The 27,989-nt window shown below is 39.8% G+C and overlaps 2 protein-coding genes and 1 long non-coding RNA gene across 4 annotated transcripts; 1 reads left to right on the top strand and 2 right to left on the bottom strand.

Annotated features, from left to right (window-relative positions):
- The first annotated feature begins 3,231 nt into the window (after positions 1 to 3,231).
- LOC132204706 (uncharacterized) lies at positions 3,232 to 4,072 on the top strand. Its single transcript, XR_009442545.1, has 3 exons — positions 3,232 to 3,363; positions 3,417 to 3,462; positions 3,616 to 4,072. It is a non-coding gene; the product is annotated as an uncharacterized LOC132204706 (long non-coding RNA).
- A 799-nt stretch (positions 4,073 to 4,871) lies between these two features.
- On the bottom strand, positions 4,872 to 12,003 carry LOC132204256 (DNA ligase 1-like). 2 transcript variants are annotated; one of them, XM_059632644.1, is made up of 8 exons: positions 11,737 to 12,003; positions 9,941 to 10,212; positions 9,672 to 9,878; positions 9,582 to 9,617; positions 6,918 to 7,035; positions 6,770 to 6,861; positions 6,688 to 6,703; positions 4,872 to 6,625 (listed from the first exon to the last, which is right to left on the bottom strand). In XM_059632644.1, the coding sequence occupies exons 2-8, from the start codon at positions 10,145 to 10,147 to the stop codon at positions 4,998 to 5,000; spliced, it is 2,304 nt and encodes a 767-aa protein (XP_059488627.1). In that variant the 5' UTR covers positions 10,148 to 10,212; positions 11,737 to 12,003; the 3' UTR covers positions 4,872 to 4,997. The 2 variants fall into 2 exon arrangements, with proteins under 2 accessions (XP_059488627.1, XP_059488628.1); XM_059632645.1 differs by having other exon boundaries at positions 9,941 to 10,209.
- A 9,441-nt stretch (positions 12,004 to 21,444) lies between these two features.
- Positions 21,445 to 27,702, bottom strand: LOC132204645 (autotransporter adhesin BpaC-like). The gene is made up of 10 exons (XM_059633267.1): positions 27,595 to 27,702; positions 27,204 to 27,282; positions 24,323 to 26,301; positions 24,065 to 24,271; positions 23,976 to 24,011; positions 23,355 to 23,472; positions 22,986 to 23,077; positions 22,911 to 22,926; positions 22,019 to 22,857; positions 21,445 to 21,961 (listed from the first exon to the last, which is right to left on the bottom strand). Exons 1-10 carry the CDS (start codon positions 27,646 to 27,648, stop codon positions 21,590 to 21,592), a joined length of 3,792 nt encoding a protein of 1,263 aa, XP_059489250.1. The 5' UTR covers positions 27,649 to 27,702; the 3' UTR covers positions 21,445 to 21,589.
- Between the last annotated feature and the right edge of the window lie 287 nt (positions 27,703 to 27,989).

The following is a 27,989-nucleotide window of genomic DNA, read 5'->3' as shown; positions in this document are numbered from 1 at the left end:
GTTATTGACCTTTTTCTCCGAGGAGATGTTTCCTGGGCAATTTGTGATTTCCCCCCCCCCCCCCCCCCCCCAAAAACCACATTTTGCAAATTGGTATAGCCTGCCCAGAGTATTGCATCGCTTTATCACACCATAAGTCAATATAAGGGTGTAAATAATAGGAAGAAATTTTTAATGTAATTCCTTGATTTAGTTTACAGTCATCATGTTGATTTCACTAAACATTTATTGTTACTTTTTTTAAGAAATTGAACCTTCAGGAGATGATCATGGAAGAGAAGAGATCGGTCTTTTCCTGCATTGTTAATGTTTTTGTTTTAAAAAAATTGCTTCACAATTTAGGTTGTTTTTCGAGCAATTTGACAAATATAACATATATAAAATATTATCTAAAGCACTTTACTTGTTAGGAAAACTGTTTCGTCTGATCCAGACTTCATCACCAAGCCTGTCAATGAGTTCCGGTCCTCTTCTTCCCGAGAAGCTTCTTTCATACCTCATACAGTAAAAAAAATTTATAGGTTTATTTTTCAACAAATATTTTAATTCGAGCTGTGAAATGTTTTTGGGGTATGAAAATCTGACCTTCTGCATAATGATTTACTTTTTTAATGATTGGAAATATTCGCATGCAGGAATGGGTGTAATTGTGTCGGTCTTCAAGAGATTTGACCTTGTTATCATTTTTGTTTTTTATTTTTTTACTTGAGGTATTGTTCTTTGCTCTATCTGAGTTGTGCTGTTTCCTATAAAGTATATTATTTACAAAACCACTATATCTAAATATAAAAATTGATTATTATTTTTCAATATTAATATTGAAAACTGATTACTCTCGACGCAATCTATCCCTTGTAGATCGAAGAAGCCTTAGTATAATTTTATTGCTGTCAACTTGGTGGTTAGGTTCATTCCTAGCACAGAATTGACCGTTGGCCCGGTGCCAAAAAGGCCACTTGTTTGGGATAAGTTAGTTTTTGGTCAGGGAATGTCGATTATCAAAACTTCAAAATGTAATGCGGAGGGCTAATGTGAATAATGTTTTTCATTAAACCTTTTTATTCAAGTTTCATTTAAAAAAAAATCCATTTTAACCTATGTCCTCCAGGAATAATCTGAGCAAATGCGTTGTTTGTATCTCTAAATATAGACCATGCGCAACCGCTACCAGATTTTCAGAAGGTTTTCAGATTGACCCCTAGTAACTGTAATATAAATTTTAATTTTAAAATGGTAAAGTAAAATATGAACTTTCTTTGTCTTTTCCTAAATGTTGGAAGGTGATAAATGTATCAAATATTTAATATATCAAATTGAATTATTTAGTGTAATATAAAATTAAATTAAAAGATCCTAAATATTTGGAATGACAATTTTTTAATTGCTTTACGTTGTTGCTTTTATTTCTGGTTCATCCGCTGCAGTTGACTCCATTTTCACTCATAATATATTAAATAAAATCCCATTTTAACTAATTGAACTCTGTTAAATCCAAAATGATTGCACTAATAAAGTGGTATGGACGACGAGCTCGCCTTCTCAAATTTGACCAATGCGGATGGACACCTGATGAACCCTGATCAAAAGAGAATCCGACGAGTATTGTTGAAAAAATGCAGTGCCTATTTTTCTTTTTTGTTTATTTTTCCAAATGTTACATCAGATTTTTTACATTCAATTTTAGTTGCAAATGAAATTTATTTATATTATTATTGCTATTTATTGACTTATGTGGCGTCACCACGATGAAATTACTCATTGCGACGAACCCTTTTAGAATTTTAATATGAATTGTAAGAAAATATCAAAATTAAAATTTATGAAATGTGTAACAAGCAATTAAAAGTGTTTTGCTGAGGGCTTGTATTTATTTTAACTGCCTGATACTTTGAAATGCCGTTATTTACTTTTAGTTTTTGCTCTTATTCCTTGCAATAGCTCCAGGTTAGACTTTATATTCGTCTTTTATTTAGCCTGGCACTTAAGCTTTTAGTCAGTGCAATTACATTCAATTTTCATAAATGGTTCAGATAAATTTCATTGATTCACCTTATACACTGGTTCAAAAGTTTTTTTTATATTTAATTTTTTAAACACCAACCACACACTCTGCGGCAGAGCATTCCAAAAAAGATGCTTGACATTCTGAAAGTGTCATTAGTCATTATTCATTATTGCAATAATCAAATGGCGGAATGTTCGGTGTGAACTCGAAGCTCTCATGTGATACTCATCGCGGAGGATTAATAACTTCTTTAAGTAAGGAGAATTGTTTTCATGTAAAATTTATGAGTCAGCTTCATTCACCCCTAAACTTTTAAAATGACTGCTTTGACATAATAAGGGATATTGTGATCAGCAAATTTAATATCATAAATATATTTTAAACAGGTATTCAACGCCAATTTTAGAAAAGAGAGGAAATTTTGGGACAAAACGGCAACACCACTAGCAAGAACTTTGATAAAACTACCAATATCAAAAAGACCCGATCCGCCTCATTTAATGTTATTATCATAATAATTATTTTTAATCTAATGAAAGTTATTTTCAATATATTATTATTATTATCATTATTGTTTATTCTTCACAAATCAAGTCATGAAAACAAAAAAAAATTTTACAAAATGTGAAGAAACGTACGGCAACACCTTTGGCAAACAGGTTGCTAAAACGCTGAGCCTCAATAGAGGTCCGTGCCGAGATGGGCCGCATATATAGGCCCTCTGAACAAGTTGCGCATTTCTGAACACATTCTTTGTTTGTATTTAAAAAATCTTCCAAAAATTCGCTTTGCTTCGTTTAAACTAATAATTGAAACATTTAAAATATTTAAATGAAATAAATAACTTCACGATCAACAAAATAAAAAATTAAAAATATTATTTTTACAGGTAAGGGTAGTGAATATCCGTGGGCGCACCGATTTTTTGATAACAATATATCGCCCACTGTGCTGCTTCCCACTCTCAGATAGGTTGTGCAACCCCAAAAATCATTAATTAAATTGCTCAATCAATTAATTAAAATAATCAATAAACAACACGCATGTAATCAAACCATAATTAAATATTAAACAGTCAATTAAATAATATTAAAATTAATATTGTAACTTGGACTTTAAACAGAAATGTATTATGTGATGAATGTCACAAATAAACCGACTGCATCCGGCTATTCAGTTCCACGAGCAATTCAAGTTGTTTCACTTAGTGTGTTCCCCTTGGAAGGCAAGGCGCGCTTATAAGCCTGTGCCGCCGGCCCGCTCCTAAGCAAAGAGGCTAGCCCGGCTGCTTCACCCACCTTCGTGTTTTACATTTCAGATCACCCGAATCAGACGACTGCACTCGCAGCCGCCGTCGAGTAATTCGCCCGCGAATTATCCAATTAATTAGAGTAAAGTTCATCTCTTTCAGCCAACCCAAAAAACCCTAGACACATCCGAGATCCACCGTTTCAGTAGTAAGTTTTCGTATGTTTCCGTATACCCAATTCTCTCTGTCTATCTGGACATCGTGCGTGCGTGGCGCAAATGGCTAAGTTAGCTGTAAAATATGTTCCAAATAGACCCTAAAAATCATCTAACTTGATTTAATTCATCATTTCCATTTCTAGCTGAAATTTTTGATGACGGGCAGAGTTGAGTATGACGTTTGACTAAGGTGCACCGACCTCTTCTTTTCAAAAGAGCCCGTGTGGCGAGACTAACACTGGTGCCTAGCGTCGTCAAGGCCCGAGTGCTTCTTAGAGTTGACAACAACCGGCATCCCACTTTTGAAATAATCTCACTAAACCTAAAGTTGTTGGTAAAATTTGTAGAAAGTGAAAACCAATCTTTTTTATTGAAACAAAAATTTCAGTAAAAATTTAATTATTCTGCATTAGATGCAATCATTTTTATTTATTACAACAACATCATACATCAAGTCAAGACACAAAAATTAATGAAGAAGAGATTTATTTGGAGATTGGAGTCAGAAGATTCAGTAAAACAACATCAAAATTGTCTTATAATACAAATTGCTACATTGCTTTTCCCACTTCAACATTTGATCCAAAAGAAGCTACTCCTTTGGGGCCCACTAGACAAACACTTCCTCTAGCCTTTGAAATTTCCAATGTAGACGCGTAAAATGTATTTTTACCATAAACAATTTTCTGATAAAAATTACATTCCTGTAAATGTAACTTCGTGTAATAGTTTTCTGACAAAAAATATTTCTAGTAAAAAATATTCTGACATTTCAAGAAAATTTTCTTTCATTTAATATTCTGACAAAACAATTTCTGACATTTTAGTTTTCCATTTTTCTGATATTGCATTTTCTCACAAAACGTGGCGACCCGAAAATTTACAGTATTAACACAAATAATTTAAACTCTGAAAAAATCACCGCAATTCTAAATATTAATTTTTTTAATCCTGAAATACAAATTAATTTTTGGTACTAATAAAGTATTCTATTTGAGATGTAAAAATACATCTAAAAGTTCACTCTTTTGCTTAAATCGCCAGTTGCTTAATTCAGTAACAACACTATCCGTAGAATAATTCATCTTTTCAGTCCTATATGTGATATTAGGTGTAAAATAATAAATACTGGCGTTAGAATAATTAAAATTGGGCTGTAGTTAGGCGACATCTCCTTGAATTGGCTTCGGTTGCCTACTTTACAAGTATTATTGGAACTTTAAGAACCTTCACTTAAATCAAATGTAACCCTTTCTTCTCTTTTTTTCCAATTTAAAAATTTTAGCACTGACCGAAAAGAATAAATAATGAAATCTTTAAAAGGAAAACACTATCGTTGAATAAAATACAAATAATTAGGGTGCTTTGCTTTTGTTACAAATAAGAATCGAAGTTTTCATTTGATTCTAAAATGTTTATTATATAAGTTCAACAAATTAGTCTCTGATAGCGATTATACCGTACAAATAGAAGGATTATAAGCGAATTAAATTTGGTGCGTTGAAATGACCTCAGATGAATCTGATTATGCATCTTTCGTCTTATTGGCGCCAAGATTACCTTCTTTTTCTTTAGTATCAATCTTTTGCTTTTTCAGTCTAGTTCCTCGATTCTCAACATTTTTTATTTCATTTCCTTGTTTTGTATTCTTCCTTTTAGTTTTCCCCCCTTCATTAATGTCTTGTTCGATGTTTTCCTTTTGCTTTTTTAACTTTTTACCGTCATCTTTTGACATTTTTTTATTATTCTCCGATTCAATTTTCGTTCCATTGTTCCATGTCGTCTGAATTTGCTTCTTGGCTTTCTTCTTCTTTTTAATATCGTTTTCTCCCTTCTGTCCCTTTTGTTTCTTGGCTTTCTTTTCCTTTTTAATTCCCTTATATCCTTTTTCTTGTTTTTCCGTTTGCGCCTTTTTTACCTTTTGTACCTTTGTTACATCCTTTTCTCCATCTACGCCATTTTGCTTCTTGGCTTTCTTTTGCTTCTTTACCTTTTTGATATTCTTGTCTCCGTTTCCATCCTTTGGTTTTTTGGCTTTTTTTCCCAATTTAATTCCATTTTTCCCGTTCTCTTGTTTTTCAGTCTGCGCCTTCTGAACCTTTGTAACATCCTTTTCTCCAGCATCTACGCCATTTTGCTTCTTGGCTTTCTTTTGCTTCTTTACCTTTTCAATATTCTTGTCTCCATTTCCATCCTTTGGTTTTTTGGATTTTTTTCCCATTTTAATTCCATTTTTCCCGTTCTCTTGTTTTTCAGTCTGCGCCTTCTTAACCTTTGTAATATCCTTTCCTCCATCTACGCCATTTTGCTTCTTGACTTTCTTTTGCTTCTTTACCTTTTTAATATTCTTGTCTCCATTTTCTACGTTCTCTTGTTTTTGCGTCAGTGTCTTCTTTGTCTTTTTTAAATTTTTAACGTCCTTTTCTCTATCTTCTCCATTTTGCTTCTTGGCTTTTTTCCCCTTTCCCTTCATCCCTTCCTCTTTTCCAAGTTTTCCGTTCTTCTCTTTCTTTTCTCTTTTCGTACCATTCTCCTGATTTTTCCTTCTCTTTTTAAACTTTTTAACTCCATTTACTTCATTCTGTTTCTTCGCCTTCTTTTCTTTTTTAGCTTTTTTCATACCACTTTCGACAATCTGTTGCTTTTTATTCTTCTCCTTCTTTTCTTTTCTCACTTTCTTAACCTTTTTAATTTGATTTTCACCAATCTGTTTTTGTTTCTCCTGCTTCTTGATACCGTTTCCGCCAATCGGTTTCTTTTTTTCTTTTTTCTCTTTCTTTTTGGTTCCGTTTGCTGCGCTTTCTTGTTTGAGTTTTTGAACTTCCTTCTTCTTTTCCTTTATTTTCTTATTCTTTTCATTCTTCACTTTTTTTTCGCCCTCCTTTTGTCCTAATTGATCTTTGATTTCTCCCTTCTCTTTCTTTACCTTTTTCACCTTCTTGACTTTCTTCTTCTTGTTTTTATTTAACTTCTCACCGTTATTTACAACGGATTCTTTGTCACCTTCGTCCACCTTCTTTATTTCCTTTACAATCTTTACCTTGTTCTTCTTCTTTTTGTCAACACCAACCTGCTTCCAGACAGCGTGAGTAAAGAGACTGCCATAGCAGCCATTAAATATTGAGTATTGATTTCTGCAATTTCTAGTTGTTCCTTAGAGTTAAAATGAAAGATAATTCAATTAGCTCCAAAGAAACTCTATAGCTTTTAGTTACCTCTAGTTGGACATTTCTGCGAGATTGATAGTTATATAAAATTATGTTCCAAAAAACAAAAAAAAATCTCTGGCAAACTTACGGCAATCATTTCGGACAGAATACATTGCATGATAATGAAGTATTTTCCAACGCAAACTTGTCGTCCATTTACAAAATTCGGTATGCTGAGAGCTAAATTATCAAGATAGAAATGCAAGCATATATAGCAAAACATGAAATAAACATACCACCAACAGTTGAGACACATTTTGTCACTGCATCAGTTATGATAGGAGTCCACGTTGGACTATTAGATGCTGTCAAAAGAGCGGTTAACTTGGCTGAATCCAGAACTCCAGCTGCATACTAAGGAAAATTATCATTCAATCCCTAATTCCGATTGAAAATAATATGGGCTAATAATCAAAGAATTTTATTGGCACTGATTATTTTATTAATTTTTTTTAAAGACATGTGAATAATAGTAAACATCATCAATTTAATCTTTATTCTATGTGTTATTGCAGATAAAACACGGCAAAAACTAATTGTTTGCAATTAACTATATACAAATTCTAAAAAAAAAAAAAAAATGGAATACTCACAACATTAATTAAGTACAATAAAAAATTGTAGAACACAAGTAAAAATAATTATATAAATTTTTAAATATTTAATTATTATTATTATTCTTCTTTATTGACTTATGAGACGTCGCCACGATGCAATTACTCACTGCGACGCGCCCCAATTGCAACACAGTATTATAAAATTCATTGATTAAATTGACTTTATATTTGTTAAATTTCGCTTTTCACAGATCGCAGATAGCAACCGATTATTGGCCCATAAGTAGTCCGTGATCTTTGACAGCTCGCCACGGGCGAACCGTTGGTCGAATTTGAAAAATCTGCACAGATTCTGAAAGCCCAACTTTCTACAAATTTGCCTGGCATAGTAAGAATTTTGCCAGAGTTGAAATTGTAATTGTTTTAAAAGGAAAACTAAAAAATGAGAAAGTGCCTTATGGGACTTCCCATATAGCAGCATTATGAGTGTCGGAAGTTCAAAGTGAAAATCATGTTTTTTAGGTAAATCGACCCTCCTGAACACGAATCCGTGGTCGGTTTTTTGAAATTCTCATTATTTCTAATTTTTTCCCTCAATTTGCAAATATTTGCAAAATGTGCCAAAAAAACTAACATGCGGAGATAAAAATCTGAAAATTGCTGGAGGGGTGCATCTTGAACATAACAACAACGTAATTTTTCCATACTTGCTATTTTCCGGAAAATTGACCATTTTCACAAGGGGTCCACGTTTTGGTTGATTTCTCGATTTCTATGGGAGATAAAAACAAAACTTAAAGTGATTCTGGAAGCTGATTAAATTTCCTATCTTTCCTCTGTGAACATTAGCTTTCCAACACTGGCTGCTTTTCCGGAAAATTGAAGAAAAAAATTAACTTATTTTTCCCAGAGAGTATGCAACCCGCAACAGAAAGTCTAAATAGCCAAAATGTAGCTTGGTTCTTTGGCAAGACACCCCTAAAATTTCAAAACTTTTCCTCCAGCCGTTTTTCCGCAATCGCCGATTTTCCCGACCCCTTTTGGGAAAAATAAAACTTTTCCGGAAAGGCATGTGTGATGCATCATTCGATTAGGCACGTCAAGGAGATGCTAGAAATGAATTTTTATCAAAATCGGATCATTTTTCAAATTTTCAGAGCAGTTTGAAAAATGAACTTTTTTTAATTTACAAAAACTGCTCTGAAAATTTGAAAAATGATCCGATTTTGATAAAAATTCATTTCTAGCATCTCCTTGACGTGCCTAATCGAATGATGCATCACACATGCCTTTCCGGAAAAGTTTTATTTTTCCCAAAAGGGGTCGGGAAAATCGGCGATTGCGGAAAAACGGCTGGAGGAAAAGTTTTGAAATTTTAGGGGTGTCTTGCCAAAGAACCAAGCTACATTTTGGCTATTTAGACTTTCTGTTGCGGGTTGCATACTCTCTGGGAAAAATAAGTTAATTTTTTTCTTCAATTTTCCGGAAAAGCAGCCAGTGTTGGAAAGCTAATGTTCACAGAGGAAAGATAGGAAATTTAATCAGCTTCCAGAATCACTTTAAGTTTTGTTTTTATCTCCCATAGAAATCGAGAAATCAACCAAAACGTGGACCCCTTGTGAAAATGGTCAATTTTCCGGAAAATAGCAAGTATGGAAAAATTACGTTGTTGTTATGTTCAAGATGCACCCCTCCAGCAATTTTCAGATTTTTATCTCCGCATGTTAGTTTTTTTGGCACATTTTGCAAATATTTGCAAATTGAGGGAAAAAATTAGAAATAATGAGAATTTCAAAAAACCGACCACGGATTCGTGTTCAGGAGGGTCGATTTACCTAAAAAACATGATTTTCACTTTGAACTTCCGACACTCATAATGCTGCTATATGGGAAGTCCCATAAGGCACTTTCTCATTTTTTAGTTTTCCTTTTAAAACAATTACAATTTCAACTCTGGCAAAATTCTTACTATGCCAGGCAAATTTGTAGAAAGTTGGGCTTTCAGAATCTGTGCAGATTTTTCAAATTCGACCAACGGTTCGCCCGTGGCGAGCTGTCAAAGATCACGGACTACTTATGGGCCAACCTGTATGTACATATAGTTAAGTTCCTGCTTAAAAATTGCTATCATTTGTGGCAATGTGTTGATTGTGAAATTATTTGGTCATCAGAAGAATTTAAATATATTTAAGATACACACCCTTTAAAAGATTTTGTTTTCACGAAACTCTGCTAATAACTGTATTTTCATATTTTCAGTAGACTAAAAATCAATGACGATAAAAATAAAAAGTAACATGCTAGTCACCAATTACTTCACTTAATTGAAAATGTGATACTTACAGCACCCCTTGATCCAAGAACACAATTCACGATGCACTAAAAATTGAAAATCACCATCACCTTTTTCATCATAAGCAATATAAAACACACAGCTGAACTTCCCAGAGCCCTTATAACTGACTGGCTATTAAAATTGATGGAATTAACGGGACTATTATTAGTTTTTTGTTGCTTGGTCAGTGTCAACACATTGAAAGCGTTCATTTTCAATCTCGACGATTTGCAGGTTCTGACCTCACTTCTACTGAAACCAAGCAACTGTGGTGCAATAGGAGTGCAGCATTTGGCGAGTACATTCTGCAATCATTCAATCAGAATAAATTTTAAAAAATTAAAATAATAAATTTTATAATATTTACCCCATTTATTTGCGCACATCTTGGAATAACTAATGGCCGGGTAGTTGTAGTAGTTGTTGTTGATGTTGAAGTGGATGTAGAACTTGTAGAGGACGATGAAGTGGTCGTTCCCACTGCAGTCGTAGCACCACCGGCAGTGGTTGTTGCTCCACCAGCAGCTGTTGTTGCTCCACCACCAGCGGTTGTTGCCCCACTAGCAGAGGTCATGGCTCCGGCAGCGGTAGTGGCCCCGCCAGAAGTGGTTGTTCCTCCGGCAGCAGTCGTTGCTCCTGCTGGCAAGAAATTTATTATCGCTGTTAAAAATATGGATTTACACATTTAATTATTATTTGTTTACAATATTTTATATAATATATGATATATATAATATATGATTTTTAAATAAGTCAAAGGGGGTGCCAAAAGGGGTCCTCTCACAAATTTTCAGACCTCAAAGATGGGGCGTTACCCAAAAAGTTTAGGGGTGAAACATTGACCCTTAATTTTTTTGGATTTACTCTAAATATGGAACGGCTTACGTTAGAAAAACGGTATGTGCTTTACTTAACTCAGTAATTCACGCTGAACAACTTTGATGTTGACACAAAATTCGTAGGCTTAAGGGAAATGTCAAGTTGTGGCAATTATTTAATTAAAGTCAAATTTTGACGATGACACCCCCCTCCGATTTTTTCGTGGTATAGGAAAAAATGTTGCTCATGAAATTTTACATCGTCCCTGTAATTTTCAAAACGGCCATTTTCTCAGTTTTTGAGTTATCACTGTCCGAAGAAGAGAAAATGTGATTTTTCGGGCAAAATCGAATGTTCGGACACGGTTTTTCTTCTTCGAGCCGTGATAACTCATAAACTGAGAAAATGGCTATTTTGAAAATTACAGGGTCGATGTAAAATTTCACGAGCAACATTTTTTCCTATACCACGAAAAAAATCGGAGGGGGGTGTCATCGTCAAAATTTGACTTTAATTAAATAATTGCCAAAACTTGACATTTCCCTTAAGCCTACGACTCTTGTGTCAGCAGCAAAGTTGTTCAGTGTAAAAAACTGAGTTAAGAATAGCTTATACCGTTTTTCTAACGTAAGCCGTTCCATATTTAGAGTAAATCCAAAAAATTAAAGACCCACTCCGGTCATTTGTATTGCTCTTTATTCAGAAAGATTGCTAAATTTCGAGTATATCTTGTGAAAACACTATTTAAAAATTCCAAACCGTTGCGTCTCATTCAAAAGAAAACCAAAATACGAGTGATTCGCGCGAAAAATGTGTGAGAATTGAGTAGCCAATCAGATCCATCAGTTTTGTACAAAAACTGCAGGATTTGGTCACATTGGCGCTGCGATCGCTGATTTTGCCCCACGGCGCTGCGGAAAACTTGGCAAAATCAGCGATCGCAGCGCTAATGTGACCAAATCCTGCAGTTTTTGTACAAAACTGATGGATCTGATTGGCTACTCAATTCTCACACGTTTTTCGCGCGAATCACTCGTATATAGATTTTCTTTTGATTGCGACGCAACGGTTTGGAATTTTCAAATAGTGTTTTCACAAGATATACTCGAAATTTAGCAATCTGTCAGATTAAAGAGCAATACAAATGACCGGAGAGGGTCTTTAAGGGTCAATTTTACACCCCTACAATTTTAGGGTAACGCCGCATTTTTGAAAATTTGTGAGAGGACCCCTTTGGGCACCCCCTTTGACATATTTAAAAATCAGATAGGGTTATTTTTTGGGTCCATTGCCCCCTCAATCTCACTCGGACACGCTCAAAAATAATTTTTCAAAACGCAATACCTGCAGCAGAAGTAGCGGTAGGCGTAGTGGTAATAAAACCTGCGGCCGTAGAGCCAGAAGTGGCAGTGGAGCCAGCTGCAGTAGAGCCAGCAGCGGACGTAGAGCCAGCTGCAGTAGAGCCAGCGGCCGTCAAACCAGTAGCAGTAGAGCCGGTCGAACTTGAGCCGGTTGAGACTGTCGTGGTTGAGCCAGTCGCGGTTGAGCCGGTCGCGGTTGAACCGGATGCAGTTGACCCGGTCGCAGTTGAGCCGGTCGCAGTTGAGCCGGTCACGGTTGAACCGGTCAAGGTTGAGCCGCTCGCAGTTGAGCCGGTCGCGGTTGAACCGGTCGCGGTCGAACCGGTCGCGGTTGAACCGGTCAAGGATGAGCCACTCGCAGTTGAGCCGGTCACGGTTGAACCACTCGCAGTTAAGCCTGTCGCGGTTGAACCACTCGCAGTTGAGCCACTCGCAGTTGAGCCGGATGCAGTTGAGCCACTCGCAGTTGAGCCGGTCGCAGTTGAGCCGGTCGCAGTTGAAACACTCGCAGTTGAGCCGGTTGCGGTTGAACCAGATGGAGTTGACCCGGTCGCAGTTGAGCCGCTCGCGGTTGAGCCGCTCGCGGTTGAGCCGCTCGCGGTTGAGCCGCTCGCGGTTGAACCGGATGCAGTTGAGCCACTCGCAGTTGAGCCGGTCGCGGTTGACCCGATCGCGGTTGACCCGGTCGCGGTTGAGCCGGTCGCGGTTGAGCCGGTCGCGGTTGAGCCGGTCGCGGTTGAGCCGGTCGCGGTTGACCCGGTCGCGGTTGACCCGGTCGCGGTTGACCCGGTCGCGGTTGACCCGGTCGCGGTTGACCCGGTCGCGGTTGACCCGGTCGCGGTTGACCCGGTCGCGGTTGACCCGGTCGCGGTTGACCCGGTCGCGGTTGACCCGGTCGCGGTTGACCCGGTCGCGGTTGACCCGGTCGCGGTTGACCCGGTCGCGGTTGACCCGGTCGCGGTTGAACCGGTCAAGGTTGAGCCGCTCGCAGTTGAGCCGGTCGCGGTTGAACCGGTCGCGGTTGACCCGGTCACAGTTGAGCCGCTCACAGTTGAGCCGGTCGCGGTAGAACCGGATGCAGTTGAGCCGCTCACAGTTGAGCCGGTCGCGGTTGACCCGGTCGCGGTTGACCCGGTCGCGGTTGACCCGGTCGCGGTTGACCCGGTCGCAGTTGAGCCGCTCGCAGTTGAGCCGGTCACGGTTGAACCGGTCAAGGTTGAGCCGCTCGCAGTTGAGCCGCTCACAGTTGAGCCGGTCGCGGTAGAACCGGATGCAGTTGAGCCGCTCACAGTTGAGCCGGTCGCGGTTGAACCGGTCAAGGATGAGCCACTCGCAGTTGAGCCGGTCACGGTTGAACCACTCGCAGTTGAGCCTGTCGCGGTTGAACCACTCGCTGTGGAGCCGCTCGCAGTTGAGCCGGTTGCGGTTGAACCAGATGCAGTTGACCCGGTCGCAGTTGAGCCGCTCGCAGTTGAGCCGGTCACGGTTGAACCGGTCAAGGTTGAGCCGCTCGCAGTTGAGCCGGTCGCGGTTGAACCGGTCAAGGTTGAGCCACTCGCAGTTGAGCCGGTCGCGGTTGAACCACTCACAGTTGAGCCGGTCGCAGTTGAACCACTCGCAGTGGAGCCGCTCGCAGTAGAGCCGGTTGCGGTTGAACCACTCGCAGTGGAGCCGCTCGCAGTTGAGCCGGTCGCGGTTGAACCGGTCAAGGTTGAGCCACTCGCAGTTGAGCCGGTCGCGGTTGACCCACTCACAGTTGAGCCGGTCGCGGTTGAACCACTCGCAGTGGAGCCGCTCGCAGTAGAGCCGGTTGCGGTTGAGCCACTCGCAGTGGAGCCGCTCGCAGTAGAGCCGGTTGCGGTTGAACCAGATGCAGTTGACCCGGTCGCAGTTGAGCCGCTCGCAGTTGAGCCGGTCGCGGTTGAACCGGTCAAGGTTGAGCCGCTCGCAGTTGAGCCGGTCGCGGTTGAACCGGTCAAGGTTGAGCCACTCGCAGTTGAGCCGGTCGCGGTTGAACCACTCACAGTGGAGCCGCTCGCAGTTGAGCCGCTCGCAGTTGAGCCGCTCGCAGTTGAGCCGGATGCAGTTGAGCCGGTCGCGGTTGACCCGGTCGCGGTTGACCCGGTCGCGGTTGACCCGGTCGCGGTTGAGCCGCTCGCAGTTGAGCCGGTCACGGTTGAACCGGTCAAGGTTGAGCCGCTCGCAGTTGAGCCGGTCGCGGTTGAACCGGTCAAGGTTGAGCCACTCGCAGTGGAGCCGCTCGCAGTTGAGCCGGTCACGGTTGAACCGGATGCAGTTGAGCCACTCGCAGTTGAGCCGGTCACGGTTGAACCGGATGCAGTTGAGCCACTCGCAGTTGAGCCGCTCGCAGTTGAGCCGGTTTCGGTTGAACCGGTCAAGGTTGAGCCACTCGCAGTTGAGCCGGTCGCGGTTGAACCACTCACAGTGGAGCCGCTCGCAGTTGAGCCGCTCGCGGTAGAGCCGGTCGCGGTTGAGCCGGTCGCGGTTGAGCCGGTCGCGGTTGAGCCGGTCGCGGTTGAGCCGGTCGCGGTTGAGCCGGTCGCGGTTGAGCCGGTCGCGGTTGAGCCGGTCGCGGTTGAGCCGGTCGCGGTTGAGCCGGTCGCGGTTGAGCCGGTCGCGGTTGAGCCGGTCGCGGTTGAGCCGGTCGCGGTTGAGCCGGTCGCGGTTGAGCCGGTCGCGGTTGAGCCGGTCGCGGTTGAGCCGGTCGCGGTTGAGCCGGTCGCGGTTGAGCCGGTCGCGGTTGAGCCGGTCGCGGTTGAGCCGGTCGCGGTTGAGCCGGTCGCGGTTGAGCCGGTCGCGGTTGAGCCGGTCGCGGTTGAGCCGGTCGCGGTTGAGCCGGTCGCGGTGGACCCGGTCGCGGTGGACCCGGTCGCGGTGGACCCGGTCGCGGTGGAGCCGGTCGCGGTGGAGCCGGTCGCGGTGGAGCCGGTCGCGGTGGAGCCGGTCGCGGTGGAGCCGGTCGCGGTGGAGCCGGTCGCGGTGGAGCCGGTCGCGGTGGAGCCGGTCGCGGTGGAGCCGGTCGCGGTGGAGCCGGTCGCGGTGGAGCCGGTCGCGGTGGAGCCGGTCGCGGTGGAGCCGGTCGCGGTGGAGCCGGTCGCGGTGGAGCCGGTCGCGGTGGACCCGGTCGCGGTGGACCCGGTCGCGGTGGACCCGGTCGCGGTGGACCCGGTCGCGGTGGACCCGGTCGCGGTGGAACCGGTCGCGGTGGAACCGGTCGCGGTGGAACCGGTCGCGGTGGAACCGGTCGCGGTGGAACCGGTCGCGGTGGAACCGGTCGCGGTGGAACCGGTCGCGGTGGAACCGGTCGCGGTGGAACCGGTCGCGGTGGAACCGGTCGCGGTGGAACCGGTCGCGGTGGAACCGGTCGCGGTGGAACCGGTCGCGGTGGAACCGGTCGCGGTGGAACCGGTCGCGGTGGAACCGGTCGCGGTGGAACCGGTCGCGGTGGAGCCGGTCGCGGTGGAACCGGTCGCGGTGGAGCCGGTCTCAGTTGAACCAGTCGCGGTTGAGCCAGTTGCAGTTGAGGCACTCGCAGTTGACCCGGTCACAGTTGAGCCGCTCACAGTTGAGCCAGTTGCAGTTGAGGCACTCGCAGTTGACCCGGTCACAGTTGAGCCGCTCACAGTTGAGCCGGTCGCGGTGGAACCGGTCGCGGTGGAACCGGTCGCGGTGGAACCGGTCGCGGTGGAACCGGTCGCGGTGGAGCCGGTCAAGGTTGAACCAGTCGCGGTGGAGCCGGTCTCAGTTGAGCCGGTCAAGGTTGAACCAGTCGCGGTTGAGCCAGTTGCAGTTGAGGCACTCGCAGTTGACCCGGTCACAGTTGAGCCGGTTGCGGTTGAGCCGGTAGCAGTTGAGCCCGTTGCAGTTGAGCCGGTTGCAGTTGAGCCCGTTGCAGTTGAGCCGGTTGCGGTTGTGCCGGTTGATCCGGTCGCAGTTGAGCCGGTTGCAGTTGATCCAGTATCGGTAGAACCAGCTGCAGATATTTTATAAATGTTTAACTCTATTCATCACCATTAATTTATTTATTCATTGCGATGCGCCCCAGTTAACACAAAGTAAAGAATTTTACGTGATGAAAAATTAGTATTCATTCCATAACTTAAATTGCATAACTCTCGATAATTTTGAAGAAATCTATTATATTCTCATTAGACCACTGCCGCATAAATATATCATGTAAGCCCTGCCTGCATCTAATAAAACATCAACAATATATTAAATTTTAAGAAGAATTAAATATAAATTTTAATTTAACATAAAATATGACTGAAATATAATCATCTATAACAAATAAATGGACTAAAATAAAATAACAACATAAACCTTTTTTGCGCCCAGTTTGATACAAAGTACAAAATTTAAAGAGAATAGCACGAAGTAAAACTAGAATCTTTCCAGATATTGATAGAGATTTTCTATTATATATTAAAAAAATATTAGGCTCGTTAATTTGAAAGAAATCTTTTATTTTCTCATGATTTATATCATGCGAGTTTTACTTCATGCTATTCTCTTTAAATTTTGTACGTTGTATCAAACTGGGCGCAAAAAAGGTTTATGTTGTTATTTTATTTTAGTCCATTTATTTTGTTATAGATTATTATATTTCAGTCATATTTTATGTTAAATTAAAATTTATATTATTCATTGCGATGCTCCCCTTTTTATTCAAAGTACAAAATTTAAAGAAACATAAAGAAAATTTAGACTGCATTCCAGAAATTAAAATAGATTATTTATTAACAGACTTCGTTAATTTCAAAGAAATGAGACCGCAGCCGAAAAAATATAATATTAGCTCAGATATTATATTTTAGAGACTAAGAAGATAAGTTACTATAGACCACTTTATAAATAAGTTAATTTTAAAGAAATAAGCTAAATTTTAATAAATATTTCACAAAACTAAATAAATGTATGTTTATTTGGAGAAAAAAATAAAAACCTAAATATGTATTGTAGAAGTACCTGTTGCTGTAGCTGCTGTGTTTGTGGTTTCTGTGAGGGTCGATGCGGTTGCGGTCGAGTCAGAACTTTGACCCCTTACAGATATCGCCATCTGAAAGTGGTATATTATTTTTTCAAATTACAAATTTTGCTGTAAATTTCTAAGTGCAAGTTATTATTGAGTTCAAACTATATAATTTTTGTCGTTTGAATTTACACATTTACCATGTTCTTTTGGTAAAAATAAATACCATTTATGTTAAATTTTAGCTGCATAATGCATAATTTCATTTTACATAGCAATCGAATTCAAAAATATATTCATAATGGCTCATGGGTAAAAGTACAATAATACATATGACATAATGATGATAAAAGTTAGATATTTACTTGGAGTGCGATAGCTAGAAGCCATACTGTTTTTTTCATCTTGAACACACGCATGGTGTCTTCTGTGTCTGTCGAAAAGAATGTATCCTCCTTTTATAATGAAATATACAAAAGAATCTCCGCCTTGCTTGTTTATCTTTTGGGCACATATTGTAATTATATTATAACTCCCTGGGAAAGTAGCAGGAAATGAAACTTTCGACATTTTCCCACACTGATTCCTGCTTTTTCATAATTATTCTCCGGCAAGTTTTCCTCAATTTTGAGAGTTGAATCATATTTTTCCATCTGTGATATGTCCTAATTAGGCATGGCAGTGCAGGTAATTACTATGACGCGCATCGTTATAATTTTTCTCTTACTTGTTATCTGTATCTGTTAATATACTGTAAAATTTCACTCATCGTGTTGAATTTTATACATATTATTTAAATCTAGAAATCTAATATAAAAGTATGTTACAAAATAGCATAAAGGAGGTAATTATCAATAACATAAACATAAAAATTTTATTTAATGTAATTTAATTTTCTATCCTCCATTTCCTTTCCCCATGCATTTTTTTTTTGTTTTTTATTCATCGAGCGCTATTTGGTGGTTCCGCTGGATTTTATGAAGTGCTGAAATTCCAATAACTTGAGGAAACGGCAGACTTACCTTGAGCAGGCACTTACGTTATTGTAATTATTATTCTTCCTTGAATAATGTCACGCGTCACGCCGATTCACAGAGACTCACAGCGACGCGCCTCATTTGCAACAGAAAATTATTATACTATGGTTTTTGTGTGCATTATTATTATTGATATAACACTATAAATATATATATATATATATATATATATATATATATATATATATATATATATATATATATATATATATATATATATATATATATATATATATATATATATATATATATATATATATATATATATATATATATATATATATATATATATATATATATATATATATATATATATATATATATATATATATATATATATATATATATATATATATATATATATATATATATATATATATATATATATATATATATATATATATATATATATATATATATATATATATATATATATATATATATATAAGATGTTGTGTTTTGAATGTATTATAGAATGAAGAATAAATAAATCAATCAATAATTGAACAAATAAATAAATTTGAAATCTTCAAAATTTTACTTGATTATACCAAAACGTTCAAATTAATTTTAATATCCGTACCGCGATAATTTCAAAACAAATTATATGAATAAAAAAAGCAGATTAATTATTCTCTTTCAATAGTTTGTATGTTGATTCAAAATAGCTGATGTGTTAAAGCACATGCACAAAAAAGAATTTTACACATATTTTCTATTCTTGAAACTCCTGTTCGTAGTAAAACTTGCGTATCGATGCACAAAATTTTTAAACAGAGTTACAAATCGACTGTACCTCTCGGCTCAACTCAAATCGCGACCGTGGCAATAGATTATACAATCGAGACATAGAAATTATCACCAGAGTAGCTAACTTTTTGTTCTGAATAACTATTTCTGTTGACCAAAAAAAATTGTCTTTGCATGTTCACTAAAATTCATTTTAATTTTGGAAACCAAAAAATATAAGCTATCAAATTCTAAATCTGGTCTATAGAATTCAAACTAACCATATTTTTCATGTAAATAGGTATTTCAGAAATTATGTTTTACTATGAAATAAATGGTCAAGAAAGCGATTTTTTTTTAAATCCCATGGGTTTACCGCGGCGGCCGTCTCTTTTGATGTTGGGCGTTTTAGCAGACATCTGCTAGTTGTAAACCCTTTCTTCTCTTTTTTCCAATTTAAAATTTTTTGTGTTGACCGAGAAGAATAAATAATAATAATAGTAAAAATAATTATATATTGAAACAAAAATAAAATATTATCACACAGAAAAAAGTTTCATTTCATTTTATTTTTCTCCAAACAAGTCAAAACAATCAATTATCAAAATTCAACCTAGATCACATAGTCTCAAATTTTGTGTGAAAATCGTTGATTCTACGTTTTCACCCCTGGCGAAATATTTATTTTGTTTATCCGCTTAAAAACCTACAACAAGGCTGAGGAATAAATGAAAAATCTGTGGAAAGTAAAATAAATCCTGTCTGTAACTTGCTTACACTTTGTTCATTATTTCCGGAATTTTATTACAGCATATGGATCGAAAAATTGACAATTTTTTCATAATGTTACAAAAATATAACATGCACAAGATGTTATCCAATATTTATGATTCTAATTTTTTTTAAACTGAAAATTTTTTTAACATACAATTATTAATTTCCTTTCTGTATGTAAATTTTAAAAATTGCAGTATTCTTAATAAAAATTTCCTATAATATTCATTCAATTAGAGGTGATTAGAGGGAGAAAATTAAGCTTAATAAGGGGAAATAAAACTACTTGAGGAATGATTTTTTTTGTACAAATTGACACTCCAGGAGATGATTATGGAAATGAAGAGATCGGGCTATTCCTCGTTGCGAATATTATTTTTATTCAAAAAAAAAAAAAAAAAAATTTCTAAGTACTAGTTTCGGTCACAGCTTGCGACCCTATTTCAGGAGCAAACAAGCAGCTCTTGTAAATTTTTGGCTCTCTAAAATTCATTTCACGGCGAAAAGAAACTTGAGAGAATATTTTACGTAATTGTTCGTTCAATGCTCTGCCGGGGTAGAAAAATCACATATCTTAGGATTGAAAATATACATTATAAACCAATATAACCAATATTTACGTTTACTGGTGGATTACATGGGAATAAACTAACAATATGTTAATTACTAACAGGATTAAATATATAGAAGTGCAATCAATCTACAAGGCTTTTTTCATATGTTCGATTTAAATCACTTCTATTTCACAAGTACTTTTTATTTATCGGCGAAAATTCGTGAAAGGTACGATGCGTTGGCAAGGGTCGTGCGATCTTTACAAAATATTTACGGGTTTTACGCCACGTTCAAAATTGGGTTTTGAAACTTTCAAACGGCTATATCTTGGCTTTCCGTGATCATACAACAACTTTGTTGTAGCTATACTAGTAGCAGGTTTATCCTATTTTTTCGTGGGCGAAAATGATAATTTTAAGAATATAATTTATCATTGAGCTGCGATATCTCTGCTGCTAGAATAGCTAAAACAAATTTTTAAGTACCAAAATGTTCCTCTTGATATGTTCTTTCAAACCATATGTGCCACACTTGCAAAATATATTGTGGTAAGGTCAAAAGGTCAATGACCTTTTGTGACGTGGTCACTATGTGCGATACATGGTCTAAAAGAAAAAGTCAAGGGGACTTTTTGTGATTATACACGTTAATTGTCTTAAATATAACAGAGAAAATGTATCATAGTGTCAAAGCCATTTTTCAGGCTCGAGAGCTCGGGAAAACCACTTTTTTATAGTTTCTTATTTTTTAAATGAAAAAACTATGAAACGTAACAATTTTTTAAGGTTCTTTTATGTAAAAATTTACGTTCTACACAATGGCAATTTCAGAATTTCAAAAATGTTTGTGCCAGGTTGTAAAATTTGAGGTAACAGGTCACGAGGTCCTTGAACTGTGACCTAAAATTTTGCATTCAGCAGCAAAGTTGTAGAGGGTGACGAGAGAAATTCAGCCATTCCCAGATTTTTGTTGTACGTTCTTGGAAATCCCAGATACAGCCGTTTGAAAATTTCAAAAACCCAATTTTGAACAATCCGTAAAACCCTTACATTTTTAGAAATTGGGGTAAAACTATATATTTTTGAAAACCTACTGACATGGTCTTTCAGTTCCTAAAATTATCTAAAGATCGCATGACCCTTGCCAACGCATCTTATCATTCATGAGTTTTTGCCGTTATCTAATTTTTGTTCAATTATTTTTTCGTCAGCGGCCAGCGTGTTTGAGCGTGAAGAAGGAATTATTTTAGTATTGGTTCATTTTTGTAAATCAATTTTCATATGAACTATGAAGTATTTTCCTGAATTCCTGGTTGCGTTAAAAAATCTAGCAACCACCAAATGTTACTATTGTCATGTCCAGCTATTGCCGCTTTTCAATGTATTGTAACAATGAGGACAAATAAGCAACAATAATAAAAATTCAGCAGTCTGCACAATCCAGCAGGTTACAAGTGCCTTTTGCTGTTACGAAATTTTCAGATTAGCCCACGACCACATTGAATATCATGGAAATATTAAGAGTAATATTTTTTTGATGAATAGCACTATTTGCACAATGTATTGAGGAAGTTGTTGTTGGAAATAAGAATTAATCCGAAAAGTCATTTGCATTAAAGATATTTTTATTATAAAGGTTGAACCAATTAGGCATCAATAGCATAAGCTATCGATAGAAACATTAAAAATAAAGAATAAATCAAGTGCGCTCCACTGTGATGACCTCCGATGAATCTGAACTTCTTTCATTTAGCTGACGACAATATTAGCCTCTTTTTCTTTTGTATCACCCTTTTTCTTATTGGTATTAGTTCCTTGATCATCTTGATTTAAATTCTTCCGTTCAGATTTCCCCCTTACATTTTTCTCCTTGGCTGTTTCTTTCTTTGTTTTTTTAATCTGTTTTCCATCAACTTTCCCAGTTTTTACATTATTATCCGTTCCTAGTTTCTTTACATTTTTCCTATTCTTCTGTTTTTGAATCTCCTTCTTCTCCTTTTTTATCTTTTTAATATCATTTTTAGCGTTCAATTCTTTTTGTTTATTCGCTTTCTTCTCTTCCTTCACCTTTTTTATTCCATTTACTCCGTTCCCTTGTTTTTGTTCCTTTTCAGTCTTCGCCTTTTTAATTTTTTTAATATCTTTTTTTCCAGTCAATATTTCTTTTTGATTACTTACTTTCTTTTCCTTCTTATTTTTTTTAACATTTTTTGCTCCATTCACCAAATTTTGTTTCTGATTTTTCTTTTCCTTTTTTACCTTTATATTTGCCTTTTCTATATTCGTTCCTTTTTGCTTCTTTACTTTCTTTTCCTTTTTAACCTTTTTAATTCCCTTCTTCCCTTTTTCTTTTTCCTGTTTTCCGTTCTTCTCTTTCTTTTCTCTTTTCGCTCCATTTTTGGTTTTCTTTTCCTTTTTAACCTTTTTTTCTCCATTTGCTTGATTCTGTTTATTTGTCTTTTTTTCTTTTTTAGTTTTTTTTGTACCGTTTTGGCCAATCTCTTGCTTTTGTTTTTTCTCCTTCTTTTCCTTTCTCACTTTCTTAACCTTCTTGATTTGATTTTCACCAATCTGTGTTTGTTTCTTTTGCTTCTTGATCCCGTTTCCACCAATCTGTTGTTTCTTCTCTTTTTTCTCCTTCTTTTCTTTCTTTTTAGTTCCATTTGCTGCGCTTTGTTGTTTGAGTTTCTTAACTTCCTTCTTCTTCTCCTTTATTTTCTTATTTTTTTCATTCTTCACCTTCTTTTTGGACCCTTTTTGTCCTGATTGATCTTTGATTTCTCCCTTCTCTTTCTTCACTTTTTTCATCTTCTTGACTTTCTTCTTGTTTTTATTTATCTCCTCGCCGTTTAATCCAACAGCCCCCTTGTCCCCTTTGACGACCTTCACCTTCTTGACTTTCTTAATCTGGTTTTTGTTCTTGTTGACACCAACCTGCTTCCAAACAGCGTGAGTAAAGAGACTGCCAACGCACCCATCAAATAGTTGGTATTGCTTGCTGCAAGCTCTAGTAATTCCTAAGATTGAAGATAATTCGAATTCAATTAATAAAATAAAAATATTTAATTACCTCTGCTTGGACAATTCTGTAATGTAGAAATTTCATCAAAACGATCTTTAAAAAAATATTATTTTAAAAACTTACTGCAGCTAACTCCGACAGTATGCACTGTATGATAATTAAGTTTGTTCCATCGCAAGATTGTCGTCCAAATACAAAATTGGGAATGCTGAGTGCTGAAAGTATCATAATTTTTATTGTTATAAATGTCTATTGAACACGTTATGCCGTCGTTTTAATTGATGACGGATTTTAAATAAAGATTAACCCACAAATATACATAATAAAAAATTAAATTGGGTGGTGCCTTCTGCACCATAAAAGGACACAGGCCCACCACTCTTTCTTGGCCTGACTGACCCTTAAAAAAATATATTTTCTCATTTCTAAGTTCTCCAATTGTAATGAAAAATTGGAGTTAAACAAGCTTAGAAAAAATAAACAATAACATACCACCAACTGTGTCGACACATTTTGTCACTGCATCGGTTATGATAGGGGTCCACGTTGGGCTTTGAGACGCCGTCAAAAGTGTGATTAACATGTTCGAATCCAGAACACCCGATGTTAGCTATTACAATTCGGATAAGGTCAGTACAAGCAAAAGAGATTCGATGTGAAAAAAAGATGATGAATATAGCGTTCAAGATGCTGTATTATTCTTGAACAGTGCATTGTTAATTTGTATTGTGTTTTTGTGCTATTTTCATTCATATGTATCGCACGAAATCCGAAATGAAGCTTATAATGTATTAACTAGATATTTCAGCTCAGTTTCGTCAGTTTTCACACAAAAAAGTAGAATTTTTGGCCGTCGGTGGCGCAGTAAACACTGATTTTTCCGCTGAGCCCCCACAGGAATAGAAAACTTTTAAAAATTGGCGTTAAAACACCGCCATATGTTTAAAATCTAAAACAAACTTGAAAGATCCACATGTTAAGCGTGATCTGTGTTTTCTTGCCGCCAACGCGACACAAACGTTTTAGCATTGCATTTTAAGACATAATTAAAATTTAAAAAATAAGGAATAAATTAAATGATACCAGAGATCTAATTGAAAAAGATGTACTTACAGCTCCCCTGGAGGTAAGAATACAATTCACGAGGCACTAGAATTGAAAATCTCTGTTACTTTTCTCATCATAATTAGTAGATTACATACAGCTGAATTTCCCAGTGCCCTTTTTACTGCCGGGCTATTAAAATTGATGGAATTAACGGGACTATTATTAGTTTTTTGTTGCTTGGTCAGTGTCAACAATTTGAATGCGTTCATTTTCAATTTTGATGATTTGCAGGTTTTGACCTCAGTTCTGCTGAAAGCAAGCAACTGTGGTGCAACTGGAGTGCAACATTTGGCAAGTACGTTCTGCAATCAATTCATTAAGGTGAGGTTAAAATTAAATAGAATATTAATTACCCCATTTATTTGCACACATCTTGGTATAGTTAATGGCCGTGTAGTTGTGGTTGTAGTGGTTGTTGAGGTTGTTGTGGATGTTGAAGTGGATGTTGAGGTGGATGATGAAGTGGATGTAGAGCTTGTAGAAGACGTTGAGGTTGTATTTGATCCAGTTGAGGCGGTCGTTCCAGTAGTGTTTCCCGCACCAGTCGTGGCTCCACTAGCAGCGGTTGTAGAACCGGTGACCGTACCGGCGGCCGTTGAACCGGTGACCGTGGAACCGGCGGCAGTTGAACCGGTGGCTGTGGAACCGGCGACAGTTGAACCGGTGACCGTGGAACCGGCGGTCGTTGAACCGGTGACCGTGGAACCGGCGGCCGTTGAACCGCTGACTGTGGAACCGGCGGCAGTTGAACCGGTGGCTGTGGAACCGGCGACAGTTGAACCGGTGACCGTTGAACCAGCGGCCGTTGATCCCGTGGCAGTGGAACCGGCGGCCGTTGAACCGGTGACCGTGGAACCGGCGGCCGTTGAACCGGTGACCGTGGAACCGGCGGCCGTTGAACCGGTGACCGTGGAACCGGCGACAGTTGAACCGGTGGCTGTGGAACCGGCGACAGTTGAACCGGTGACCGTTGAACCAGCGGCCGTTGATCCCGTGGCAGTGGAACCGGCGGCCGTTGAACCGGTGACCGTGGAACCGGCGGCCGTTGAACCGGTGACCGTGGAACCGGCGACAGTTGAACCGGTGGCTGTGGAACCGGCGACAGTTGAACCGGTGACCGTGGAACCAGCGGCCGTTGAACCGGTGACCGTGGAACCAGCGGCCGTTGAACCAGTTGCTGTGGAACCGGTGACCGTTGAACCAGCGGCCGTTGATCCCGTGGCAGTTGAACCGGCGGCAGTTGAACCGGTGACAGTTGAACCGGTGGCCGTGGATCCAGCGGCCGTTGAACCGGTGACCGTGGAGCCGGTAGCCGTGGAACCAGTGGCCGTGGAGCCGGTAGCCGTGGAGCCGGTGGCTGTGGAACCGGAGGCCGTTGAACCCGTGGCCGTGGAACCGGCGGTGGAGCCAGTGGCCGTGGAGCCGGTGGCCGTGGAGCCGGTGGCCGTGGAGCCGGTGGCCGTGGAGCCGGTGGCCGTGGAGCCGGTAGCCGTGGAGCCGGTGGCTGTGGAACCGGAGGCCGTTGAACCCGTGGCCGTGGAACCGGCGGTGGAGCCAGTGGCCGTGGAGCCGGTGGCCGTGGAGCCGGTGGCCGTGGAGCCGGTAGCCGTGGAGCCGGTGGCTGTGGAACCGGAGGCCGTTGAACCCGTGGCCGTGGAACCGGCGGTGGAGCCAGTGGCCGTGGAGCCGGTGGCCGTGGAGCCGGTGGCCGTGGAGCCGGTAGCCGTGGAGCCAGTGGCCGTGGAGCCGGTAGCCGTGGAGCCGGTAGCCGTGGAGCCGGTGGCTGTGGAACCGGAGGCCGTTGAACCCGTGGCCGTGGAACCGGCGGTGGAGCCGGTGGCCGTGGAGCCGGTGGCCGTGGAGCCGGTAGCCGTGGAGCCAGTGGCCGTGGAGCCGGTAGCCGTGGAGCCGGTAGCCGTGGAGCCAGTGGCCGTGGAGCCGGTAGCCGTGGAGCCGGTGGCTGTGGAACCGGAGGCCGTTGAACCCGTGGCCGTGGAACCGGCGGTGGAGCCGGTGGCCGTGGAGCCGGTGGCCGTGGAGCCGGTGGCCGTGGAGCCGGTGGCCGTGGAGCCGGTGGCCGTGGAGCCGGTAGCCGTGGAGCCGGTGGCCGTGGAGCCGGTGGCCGTGGAGCCGGTGGCCGTGGAGCCGGTAGCCGTGGAGCCAGTGGCCGTGGAGCCGGTAGCCGTGGAGCCGGTAGCCGTGGAGCCGGTGGCCGTGGAGCCGGTGGCCGTGGAGCCGGTGGCCGTGGAGCCGGTAGCCGTGGAGCCAGTAGCCGTGGAGCCAGTGGCCGTGGAGCCGGTAGCCGTGGAGCCGGTAGCCGTGGAGCCAGTGGCTGTTGAACCAGAATTAATGGATATATTTATGAATCTTTCATTACTCTCTAGGTGTCAACACGATTTCTTTATTCATTGCGACGCGCCCCAATATTGTGGCAAAATCAATGAGAATAACATCAAGTACTGTATATTATAATTCATTCCAGAAATTGAAATATCTGTTAAAAACACCTGTCATCAATTTCAAAAAAATATTCTGATGAAACCGCAAATGAATTTAACAAATACCCAGGGGCTTTTTAGGATACTAATCAACTGAAGTAAATTTTAGAATATATTAGATTTAAAGTCATGCGCTGCCACAGTACTCCCAGTAGCACGTTTCAATCATGTTAAAAAAACCAGCCTCACATCAAAAGAAAGTTTCAAGATAGCATTGAAGTCAAAATTTATTTTAAAAATTAAAATTAAATAATGGTATACCATTTGATAAAAGAAAAAAATCACCTCCCATCTAATTATGAGTCATAAAAAGATCCGCGCTTAAGGGAGTGCGAGAGATTGGAAATGTGAATAAGTAACAACCAATGACATATGACATATACTATAAATTTAATTCAAAGGCAATGAACCTTTGTAAAAAAAATTTACAAATTGCCATACACTACTGGCTACTTACGCACATTTCAAGTCTCTCAAACTTCTTTAAGCGCGGATCTTTTTATGGCTCAATGGTATAAGATATTTACAAAAACACCCTGCTTGAATAGAATGCTTACAAGTTACATATTCTTTATGATACCTTGCGTCACCTTGCGTCAAAGGTTAGCACCGTAACCTTTGACCCAGGGTTAGTAAGCTGACTGTTTGATCCTAATATATTTGACAAATATTTCACAAAACTAAATAAATAATATTTATTTGGAATAACACACTAAATCTGTATATTATAGTATACCTGTTGCTGTAGTTGCTGTCGGGGTCGTTTCGGATGCGGTCGAGTCAGTACTTACTTGACTGCTTACAGATACCGCCATCTGAATAGGGATATTTCATTTACAAATTTTGCTGCATATTTCTTAGCGTAAGTTATTATTGAGATGATACCATATCTTTCTTTTAATTTATACATTTCCCCCCTTAAAAATAATATTCTTCTGTTAAAAATAAATTCCTCTATTTTAAATTTTAGCGGAATAATTTACGTTAAGAGATGCAATCAAATTCAAAAATATATTCAAATTTCAATAATTAATGGTTTGTAACAGCATAATAATAATAATAATAATATATACTTCATATCACATAAGGCAATGACTGGATAATAATGAAAAAAGTTAGATATTTACTTGGATTACGACAGCCATAAGCCATATTGTTTTTTGCATCTTGAGCACACGCATGGTGTCTTCTGTGTCTATGGTAAATAATGTATCCTCCTTTTATATTAAAATATATGAAATAATCTCCAAAGATATGGTGGCCTTGCATGTTTATCTTTTCGGAACATTATAATTATATTATAACTTCCAAGGAAAGTAGCAGGAAATTCAAAACTTAAGACAAAGATTCCTGCTTTTTTTATAATTATTTTCCGTCAAGTTTTCCTCAATTTTGAGAGTTAAATCATATTTTTCCATCTGTGATATGTCCTAATTAGGCACGGCAGTGCAGGTAATTACTGTGACGCGCATCATTATAATTTTGCTATATTTGTTTGAAATTATTAACTTCTTACTTTGTA

The sequence above is a fragment of the Neocloeon triangulifer genome, unplaced genomic scaffold (assembly GCF_031216515.1).
Source record: "Neocloeon triangulifer isolate White Clay Creek 2 clone unplaced genomic scaffold, ASM3121651v1 ptg000022l, whole genome shotgun sequence".
NCBI lineage: Eukaryota > Metazoa > Arthropoda > Insecta > Ephemeroptera > Baetidae > Neocloeon > Neocloeon triangulifer.
This window is presented reverse-complemented; position numbering and strand designations above follow the sequence as displayed.

Excerpts from the sequence above, each read along its gene's own strand:
- LOC132204256 (XM_059632644.1), bottom strand. The coding sequence starts at position 10,147 with ATGACCTCTGCTAGTGGGGCAACAACCGCTGGTGGTGGAGCAACAACA. Across the intron at positions 9,618-9,671 it reads GGGCTCTGGGAAGTTCAGCT|TGCATCGTGAATTGTGTTCT; the intron begins GTGTGTTTTATA and ends TTCAATTTTTAG. Across the intron at positions 6,862-6,917 it reads ATGTGTCTCAACTGTTGGTG|CTCTCAGCATACCGAATTTT; the intron begins GTATGTTTATTT and ends TTGATAATTTAG.
- LOC132204645 (XM_059633267.1), bottom strand. The coding sequence starts at position 27,648 with ATGCGTGTGCTCAAGATGCAAAAAACAATATGGCTTATGGCTGTCGTA. Across the intron at positions 24,012-24,064 it reads GGGCACTGGGAAATTCAGCT|TGCCTCGTGAATTGTATTCT; the intron begins GTATGTAATCTA and ends TTTCAATTCTAG. Across the intron at positions 23,078-23,354 it reads ATGTGTCGACACAGTTGGTG|CACTCAGCATTCCCAATTTT; the intron begins GTATGTTATTGT and ends TGATACTTTCAG.